Source organism: Bombina bombina, chromosome 9 (genome assembly GCF_027579735.1).
Source record: "Bombina bombina isolate aBomBom1 chromosome 9, aBomBom1.pri, whole genome shotgun sequence".
Lineage (NCBI taxonomy): Eukaryota > Metazoa > Chordata > Amphibia > Anura > Bombinatoridae > Bombina > Bombina bombina.
The window spans coordinates 258,382,677-258,392,792 of NC_069507.1; the positions used below are offsets into that span (position 1 = coordinate 258,382,677).

Here is a 10,116-nt window from a genome sequence, read left to right on the forward strand (position 1 = left end):
AAGGGTGGTATGCTGTTCCACCCGTGGAAGAGGTACACCTGCAATGAAGAGTGACCTCCTCGGTCCCCATAACAGGGGATAGTACTATCAGTGTTTCTGAGGGGGGGGCTATATTACTGTAAATAGTAACAGAGGTGGTAAACTGGCACCTCAAGGGGGAGGGGAATAAGAACAAGTAGGGTTATTTATACCTTAAAGTATTTTAGTGCAAAATTGCATAGGTAGAAATATAAATATCATAAAGAAATATGAATACACCATGAACATCTTATGCTAAATACATAGTCAACTATTTTTTTCCCTCTCTCTCTGTACATCATCCTAGATAAGGGTATGGGTTAATGGGTCTGTTGATTGAGGATAGCTCATCTGGACTATGTGACTGGTCTTGGCGGTATGACTGGAATGTCTTAGCCAGGCCAATAGGGCCTAGGGGTTGTGAAAGTTTAACACCATGAAACTAGTGAGTAAACTAATTGTAACCTGGGCAGGAAGAGCTTGTTGGGTGATATCAACATGCCTAGATCAACGGATTTTGTTAATAGTAAGGTGTAGCATCACTAGATTAGTGAATGAACCAGGTGGGGAGTGTTGAAATATGTGATGATGTAACCTGTTCAATAGAACATTGTGGACCCCAAAATTACTAGTATTAGAGTAAGAAACATATAACTTATCAGTGATATCAGTATTATCCTAAATCATTAACAGATCATGGTCTAATAAATGTATAACAGGAAATATAATGAAACAGTGGAGATACCTAGGACATTAGACAGTTAACTATGTAGTAGAATACAATGAAATACTATAAATATACTTAAGACATTATAAAGCTGATCGCTGCGGTAGAGGGCACCACTCGAGTGCCTGTGGGTGGAGTGTGGATACAGGAGTTTCTCTTGATTCTTGATCCGGAGATAATGACAAGTCCCAATTTTTAAGAATATCCAGGCCTTCCTTTGGAGTCATTATGGTATGGGTGGAACCATCCTTAGAAACTATGAGTTTAGTGGGGTAACCCCAGCGGTACCAAATGTTACCTTTCCGTAAGGTCTGGGTGATAGATCTAAATGTCCTTCTTTTTTGGAGGGTATATGTTGAGACACTTGGGAATATCAACACTTGCTGAAATTTTGATGGTAGGGTTGGGCGGTTGGCCATCTAACGAATAATTCTTTCTTTGTGGGTGAAGAAATGCACTCTGATCAGCACGTCTCTTGGTTTATCCTGAGAGATGTTTCGTGTTCTGGGGACTCTATGGACTCTGTCTAGGATGAGACAAGGGGGGTCCAGTGTAGGTAGAAGGTATTGGCATAATTCTAGGATGTACTGCTCCAGTTCAGCTGATCCAACTTCTTCCAGTACTCCTCTGAATCTTAAATTATTGCGTCTAGACCTGTCTTCCATATCAGCCAATTTTAATTCTAAGTCTGAAATCTGGATAGACAAGTAGGACAGGAGATTAGCATGATCATTGGCTAAATCTTCGTGTTTCCGTTCCAGGGTCTCCATACGTTCCCCCAGTGCCGCTATGTCTCTACGGAGATCAGCTGCGGAGCTTTTTATTTCTTTGGTTAAGGTGTCTTGCAACATATTCATGCAATGAGTCAAGACATCAACTATATTGGAGGCCAAATTATCAGTTGGCAGGTGTTGGGAGTCCATACTGTTCTCTGAATAATTTTCGTCTACAGAGGAATGGGTGCCCCTTGGTGAAAGGGAATTTGTAGAAAGCTGATCTTTGAAATGGTCCGCTACTGTTCTTTTTGGATAGGATGTCACTTTAGGTTTTCTTTTAGCAGCTTGATACATATTATTTGAGTATGGAGGAAGTCCAAGTTTAGTCAAATGGAGGATAGGTGTATATAGCGATCAACTCAATGTTAGAAATAATAGGTATAAATATGAAAATACCATCCCCCGGGTGCCAGCCAGACAGTGTACACCAGCATGATTAGCACAGAGAGATCCTGTATAGAATTAAGCCAAGGAGGAGGTAGGCAACCTTATGCTGAGGGCCTACAGCCCAAAACTTTCCAGTACTGGTTGTTACTTATGGAAGTCTCTTAGCCTTGGGTAGTGCAAGCAGCCTGAGATGGATGTTTGTTTGAGAGGCAGTAGTAGTTAAGTCTTTATTAGATAGTATATTTTAAAGTCTGCAGCTTGTTATGGGGACTTTCTTTATAGTTAGTGTATGTAAAGATGGTGATTTTCCCGCCACTTACCCCTCGCAAAAGACTTTTTCTCTGCTTCTCTTTGGCTTATGTAAAGTATCACCTTGATCCGGATCTAAGGCTCTTTGTTTTAGCTGATATTTGAGTCAGGTAGTGTTACTCTTGGCAGGTTATGGGTATCAGCATTGCCTGTGTGTTGGCCTGTAGTTTTGTGCTCTCAAATCATAGGTGACCATTGTTATTGGCTCACATATGTTCACCTCTGGATCTGTCTGGAAGCTTACCGGGTGGTATCCTGGGTGTATCCGAAGTTACAGCCTGTTAGGGGTGGTCGTGAGTTCCGGAGTAGGCCGCAGCCGCAGTCTTTCCAAGTATTGTTCCGGAAGTTTACAACTCACTCAGATCTCACAAAACCCGCACAACGAGTGTTCTATCCAGCACAGTCAGGAACCCAAGGGTCTTTACTTCATCCTATGTCCAGTGGTTCACCTTAATTTAGTGTTTATTAGGTATTTCTAAGACAGAGCTCTCTTCAAATGCTGCTGCTCAGATCAACGGCTAGCTCCGCCCCCTCTATCTGCCAATTTTAATGCTAGCGCTGGAACGCTAAATAGCGCTCCACTTGTAATCTAAATCTAAACAAATACAAATATATCCAGCCCAATCAATTAAAGCAAATATATTTACAAACAAAATGTCACATTCTATTTTTACTTTGCATATCTGTTACGGTGGTCAGATTTTTTTGTAGTTGTTTTGTTTGATTTTCAAGTGTTTAACTAGATCTTGTCATTATATTGTTTACTATTTCTACTTTCTTAATTAATTTAAACAGAGGGTCCTTTTATGGATCGTACAGCACAGTAAACAAAAAAAAGCAAAAACCTGCATTTAATAGTTTCACCCAGTAATTCTGACGGATCAGACTAGTGGGACAGTGTGGTCCTTTACATATCTTACATATCATGAAGGGGGCTCAGAGATATGTGCAATATTTTGCTAATTAAAAAGCCTAGACAAGCAGTGTGTCTAAACTTAATTTTAACTACAAATCATATGATGTGGTTGTGTCTATTAATACATTGGGTAACCTCATGGTTTACAAATATGAGAGGAGCATTTTTATAGTCTGTGTATAGTATCCCTAATAAATCTAGTTTAATGTGGATTTAAAAAGATTTTGATATAGAAGTTGAAGGCAAGCTATTGTTTTTAACAATAATAATACTTAGTATCTTGAAGACCATAAAATGGTCCCAGTATGAGACAATGGTTTGAGATTCTCTAGGTGAGGAAGCAACATGGTAATTATTAAACATTAATGAAGAGTAGAGATGTGCAGCCATGAAAAATGTGTTTGTCCGAATCTTTCATAATGAATATTCGGGGAGATTTGTTTCCCTGAATATTCATTGGCTGTACTATTCATTCTGAATAGTGAATATTTGTTAAGCATTTACATTTATTTTCATTAAACAATTACAAATGTTCAGAAGCTACACATGAAAAAGTTTACCTGTTGCTTGATACTCACTATTGGTGCGCTATAGAGTGCTCTAACTTCCTCTTCACAGAACCTCAGCAGCACTAACAGTTGCTTAAAGTGAAGGTCCATTTTGATGCATTAGTGCCCGGTTTTTAAATAACCTATTAAAAACAAGGGCACTTTAATTCATCAAAATTGACATTTCACTGTTTTCTTCAAAAACGTACCTTTTAATCCTGAATGCCGCTCCAGCGAATCCCCCGGCCGTCGGAAGCCTCTGCAGACGTCAGAAATTATGAATCAGGCTTCCTCCAATCACAGCTTCCCCCCAGGGGGAATCTTGGACTGATGCAACACTGTGATTGGAGGAAGCCGGATTCGTCATTCTGGACCCGCGAAGATGGCTTGCGACAGGCGGAGGAAGTGCTGGAGCGGCTTCCAGGATTAAAAGGTAAGTTTTTATAGAAAACAGTAAAATGTCAATTTTCATTAATTAAAGTGCCCTTGTTTTTAATAGGTTTATTAAAAACTGGGCACTAATTCATCAAAATGGACCTTCATTTTAATGTGGCCGGGGATAAGAGTGCTGAAGTCGCTATTACCAAGGAGAGAGATTATTTATATATGCCAGATGTACTATGAGAATATATGTGAGAGTGAATCAAAGAAGTGAGAAATAAAATTGAAATCGATAAAAAAAAAACTCTCTACAAATCTTGTGTGCAAGAATTCCAAAAGAGGTTCTGTACTATATATACAAAGGATCTCACTAAACCATATATACAAAAAATATCACTAAAGGTGGAATTTGATCGATTTTAATACAAGCACAGATAAAATGAAGTGTTGTCAGACAGGGGATCTTATCCTAATTTCATAAATAAAATTAAATAAAAACAGTCAAAATATAAAGAAGTAACTTATAGGTTGGCCAACCTTAAAGGGACAGTCAAGTCAAAATTAAACTTTCATGATTCAGATAGGGCATGCAATTTTAAACAACTTTGCAATTTACTTCTATTATCTAATTTGCTCAATTCTTTAGATATCCTTTGTTGAAGAAATAGCAATGCACATGTGTGAGCCAATCACACAAGGCCTCTATGTGCAGCAACCAATCAGCAGCTACTAAGGATATCTAGATATGCTTTTCAGCAAGTGATATCAAGAGAATGAAGCAAATTATATAATAGAAGTAAATTAGAAAGTTGTTTAAAATGACATACCCTTTCTAAATCACAAAATAAAAAATTTGGGTTTCATGTCCCTTTAATAACATTTCTATAACAAATGAAGTAATCCGTGTTTTAAAACCTTTAAACAGTCACTTTGTTAGGACCATGAAGCGGCCTGTTTAAAAGTAAAGTTCCAGAAATTGGAGGTAATGGTATATCTGTGGTACAGAAATGACCTCAAATTTGTGAAGTCGATGGCTCTGTTAGTCCATGATGTCTTTTAATAGACACATCCGTTTGTTTGCAAACTCCTTCCCATCCGATCTTGGAGTCTGTGTATTCCTCTAGCGCAGTGATTTTTAACCTTTTTTTTGCCGTGGCACACTTTTTTACATTAAAAAATCTTGTGGCACACCACCATCCCAAAATTTTAAAAAAATCACACATTGTAGGCTAATACAGCATATATATATACACATACACACAAACACACACATACTGTATGCATTGTGCTGTTATGCCATGCCTCCTACAAGCTACCCCTGCACTGGGAGTAAAAAACAAGCAAAGTTTAAAAAATATGTCACACTGTTGTCAGTCTGCCGTGGCACACCTGAGGATCTCTCACGGCACACTAGTGTGCTACGGCACACTGGTTGAAAAACACTGCTCTAGCGTGTGTCAGTAACTCTGTTGGTTTCTCCATCCACGTGACTAGGCTCTTTCAACTCTACGGCAAGCGGGAGGGTTCAAACTTAGAAAGATAGTTCGGCATACAGGTTACTGCAACGTGTTTCGGCCGTCAACTACAGCCTTTGTCAAGCATGTACCTTTATTTGCAATACTACTATTTATACGCTCAGGATCCATGTGGATTCAATCTTGTTAACACTTTATTGTCCATTTTTCATGATTTTTGTTGTTCCGCTGTTTCAAAGTGTGACTTATAAAAGGATGTTGTTCAATTCTTTTTTAAATGCATCATTTTGATCCTAATGTTTGTTCACAGGGGTGTGAACAGTTTAAAAGATCCCTTTGAATAGAGATTTTGTGATAGTCTTTGCAGTTGATTATTGAGTAATGTTTTATAAAGGCATTCATACAGCTAGATTACGAGTTTTGAGTGCTATAGGGATTTTAACGACCGCCACAAAAGTGGCATTATTTCACCTCCCTATAATGCTGCTATTACAAATTTAAAAAAAGCAGGCTTGTGTGGGCGATATGGTGGCGTTGAGCTCCATACTGCACCGAAATCAAGCACTGCTGTGACATGCTCGTGCACAAACCTAACACCTGCAATCGCGGAAACAAAAGCTCCATAACGCAGCCCTTTTGAAGTCTATGGGGAAATAAAAAGTTAAGTTTAAACCTAACACCCTAACATAAACCCCGAGTCTAAACACACCTAATCTGCCGCCCCCGATATCGCTGTCACCTACATATAATTATTAAACACTAATCTGCAACCTCCAACATCACCGCCACCTACATAAAACTATTAACCCCTAATCTGCTGCTCCCGATGTCGCTGCCACTATATTAAAGTTATTGACTCCTAAACTTCTGGCCTCCCACATCACTACCACTAAATAAATCCATTAACCCCTAAAACTAACCCTAACCCTAATGTACCCCTTAACCTAACACCCCCTAACTTTAACATAATTAAAATACAGCTAAACTAAAGTTACAATTATTAACTAAATAATAATACCTATTTAAAACTAAATACATACTTACCTGTGAAAAAAAACAAAGCTAGCTACAATATAACTAATAGGTTTTATTTTTATTTCACAGGTAATTTATTTTCACATTACAAAAAAAAATAAACACTAAAATTACTATTGGCTGTTCCAATCAGCCAATAGGATGAGAGCTAAATCCTATTGGCTGATTGGAACAGCCAATAGGATCAGAGCGGCTCAAATCCTAACAAAACAAATGAGCATCTCTAATGAAGAGCACATAACCATTTAATATTTTCATTATTTATTTTCATAGAAGTACAACTTAACAAATTAACATATTAAGAAGAGACTTAGGTTATATGAAGAATTTTTACAATTCTATTAAGTTTCATATTGCTATAATGTGAGGGATAACTGAGATATATTAATTTTAAATAAACTAAGAAGAATTGCAATGTAGAATGCAATTACATCTTTATTTTATGCATAATTATTTTGATAGTTTGTTCTTGAATGCCATATTGTTATAGGGGCAGTAAAGTTAAAATTAAACTTAAATGGATTGTATAGAGCACAATATATTAATCAATTTACTTCTACATTTAATTCTACATTGTTTAAAATTGCATGTTCTATCTGAATCATGGATGTTTAATTTGGATTTTTTTGTCCCTTTAAGTATTGCAGCTGCAAATATTTTGATAATGATAGAAAATAAAAATGATGATAAAGACATTTTTGACAATTATCATTTTATTATTGTTGAGTCTAAACATATTTAAAAGATGGTGATATGTGCAGCTGGTTCATCATTTGTGAGATTTTAAGAAATACCATTTAGTATAGAGGCTGTTGGATCAGAAATACAGCATTGGAATTATCACACCTTTCGCATGTGTACTTTCTATGTCTAAAATAGCAAAAGTTAAATAATAATTTACCACTTGACCTCTATACGTTGTGTATAGATTAACTAGATCATCTGTCCATGCTGTGAAATGAGAGTGACACAAGGTGTTAGATAAAGAAAGATTACCAGCAACAAACCATATAAATACCTAGCTCACCTACCTCAAAAATATTCCGTCAACAAGTCCATAATGAAGCTGTTTCTGCTCTGTGTGCTCCTGGGAGCTGCTGGTAAGTATGAAACACAGAAAATATACACTATCAATACGTACACAGCTAGCAATGTATAAATAACATAAGAATGTTTTTTTAGAACATCTCCAATTGTTTCCATCACTCAGATAATTAATAATGTTAACATGACCAATGAGAGAAGATGCTCAAGCTTAACCACTGTGTAATAATGTTATATCGTTAACACTACAGATTTTGATTTTTAACAACTTGGTCTAACATTCTTGTATCTGTGTAATATTATGTTCTCAGCTGCATTTGAAGATGATGATAAGATTGTAGGAGGTTACACCTGCGGCAAGAACGCTCTCCCATATCAGGTGTCTCTGAACTCCGGTTACCATTTCTGTGGTGGGTCCCTGATTAACAACCTGTGGGTTGTGTCTGCTGCTCACTGCTACAAAACGTAAGCTATTTGGATTGTTTTCATGTACTTTCCCTACAGTTTTATTTTTATAACATTCTCATAAAGCCCCACGCAGCTATAGTTCATTATATCTTCTTCTGCTATATTTTCAAATATGTCTTCTAAAGTCAACACTTCTATAAAATGCATTTGTTTTGTTTTTTTGTAATTAATTAACTATATTTACAAAATTATATTTCATATATATAAATATTTTTCTGATTCAAATTGCGATCTACATTCCTTTGTGATTTTCCATCTCATCACACCTGCAGAAGCATCCAGGTCAGACTGGGAGAGCACAACATTGTTACCAGTGAGGGCACAGAGCAGTTCATCAACTCTGCCAAGGTCATCAGACATGCCAGCTACAACTCCAGGACCCTGGACAATGACATCATGCTCATCAAGCTCGCCTCTGCCGCCACCCTGAACTCCTATGTGAAGGCTGTAGCTCTGCCCTCTGGATGTGCCGCAGCTGGCACCAGCTGTCTGATCTCTGGCTGGGGAAACACACTCAGCAGTGGCAGTGAGTAACTATTATTAAATAGAGAGTATAACTTTTTTAAATAAAATCTCATGATGATAAAAAAAAAATTAAGCTGATTGTTCCATTACCACAAAACCCAACATAATCTTAGAGTTTCCCCCCCCCCCCAATTTTTATATTTTCTATGGAACATATTGATAAATATAAAACAATGAGGAAATTATAAGAACAGATTATGTTGATATCATATAATAATTTGTAACCTAATGATTTAATGGTTTCATTTGTAGCCAACTACCCAGATCTCCTGCAGTGCGTGAGCGCCCCCATCCTGACTACTGCCCAGTGTACCGGTGCCTACCCAGGAGAGATCACAAACAACATGATCTGTGTTGGATATCTAGAAGGTGGCAAGGATTCCTGCCAGGTAACATCGCCTGTCCCCTTTCTATTAATCTAAAGTTATTTTATTCTAACTACTGTTCAATTTAATTATAGTCTTAAATATTCATTGAACAAGTATCTAAAGATTAATGACTGCTCAATTCTCATATATATATTTTTTGAAGATATTTTTTATTTTATATACATATGTTTATTTCTTGAAAATATTTTACTAATACAGTTAATACAGTAATTACAAGTTCTAACTAATGATATTTTACTTTATACTTCATATCTGCATTTATTAATTATCTCCTTTAGATATTTTCCCTAATATGGTGCAGAGTTGTTTTCTCTTGTAAGATAATCATTCCTCATTCAGAAACTATAAAGTGCATAATCCTCTAATAAATATGTTTGTGTTGTGTAAATAATGATAATAATCTTTGGAATTGTTTTACATACACTGTTTATTAAAGATGCTCCAACTGTTATTTTAGTTTATATTTTACAAACAAAGGTATAAATTCCTTTAGATATTTAACCCTGTTATAGTTTTAGGTAGGTTTCTCTCTTATAATAATCTTCCTTCTTTCAGGGTGACTCTGGCGGACCTGTGGTGTGTAACGGACAGCTGCAGGGTATTGTCTCATGGGGCTATGGCTGTGCTCTCAGGAACTATCCTGGTGTCTACACCAAAGTCTGCAACTACGTCTCCTGGATCCAGAACACCATCGCTGCCAACTAAATCACTTGTACTCTTGGCTATATTCCAGCTTAATTAAATTGGACATAAAATGGCCTGAGGCTCCTTCATGGACATTGTTTAATGCAACTTATAAATAAATTGATTTTTGATTGCACTCCTTATAATCTGAGTTTTTTTTAACAGTAAAAATTACATTTTACATTTAAATAAAGGAAAAATATCAAATATCATAACAGGCAGAAAACATTTTTAACTAAAACAGATTATATATCCAGTTTATATAAACAGAAACACTCACACGCAAAGACACACACGCCTATACAGCCATATACACCTAAACACGTACAAACATAAACACATTAGACACAAAGTCACACACACAAACACACAAAAATACACACAAACTCAAAACAACAAAACCACATATAAACACACAAATTAACACATACAAA

The 10,116-nt window shown here is 36.6% G+C and overlaps 1 protein-coding gene across 1 annotated transcript; it reads left to right on the forward strand.

The window, feature by feature from the left end:
* The first annotated feature begins 7,632 nt into the window (after positions 1–7,632).
* On the forward strand, positions 7,633–9,703 carry LOC128639650 (trypsin-like). Its single transcript, XM_053691777.1, has 5 exons — positions 7,633–7,672; positions 7,928–8,081; positions 8,357–8,610; positions 8,862–8,998; positions 9,554–9,703. Exons 1-5 carry the CDS (start codon positions 7,633–7,635, stop codon positions 9,701–9,703), a joined length of 735 nt encoding a protein of 244 aa, XP_053547752.1.
* The last annotated feature ends 413 nt before the right edge of the window (positions 9,704–10,116 follow it).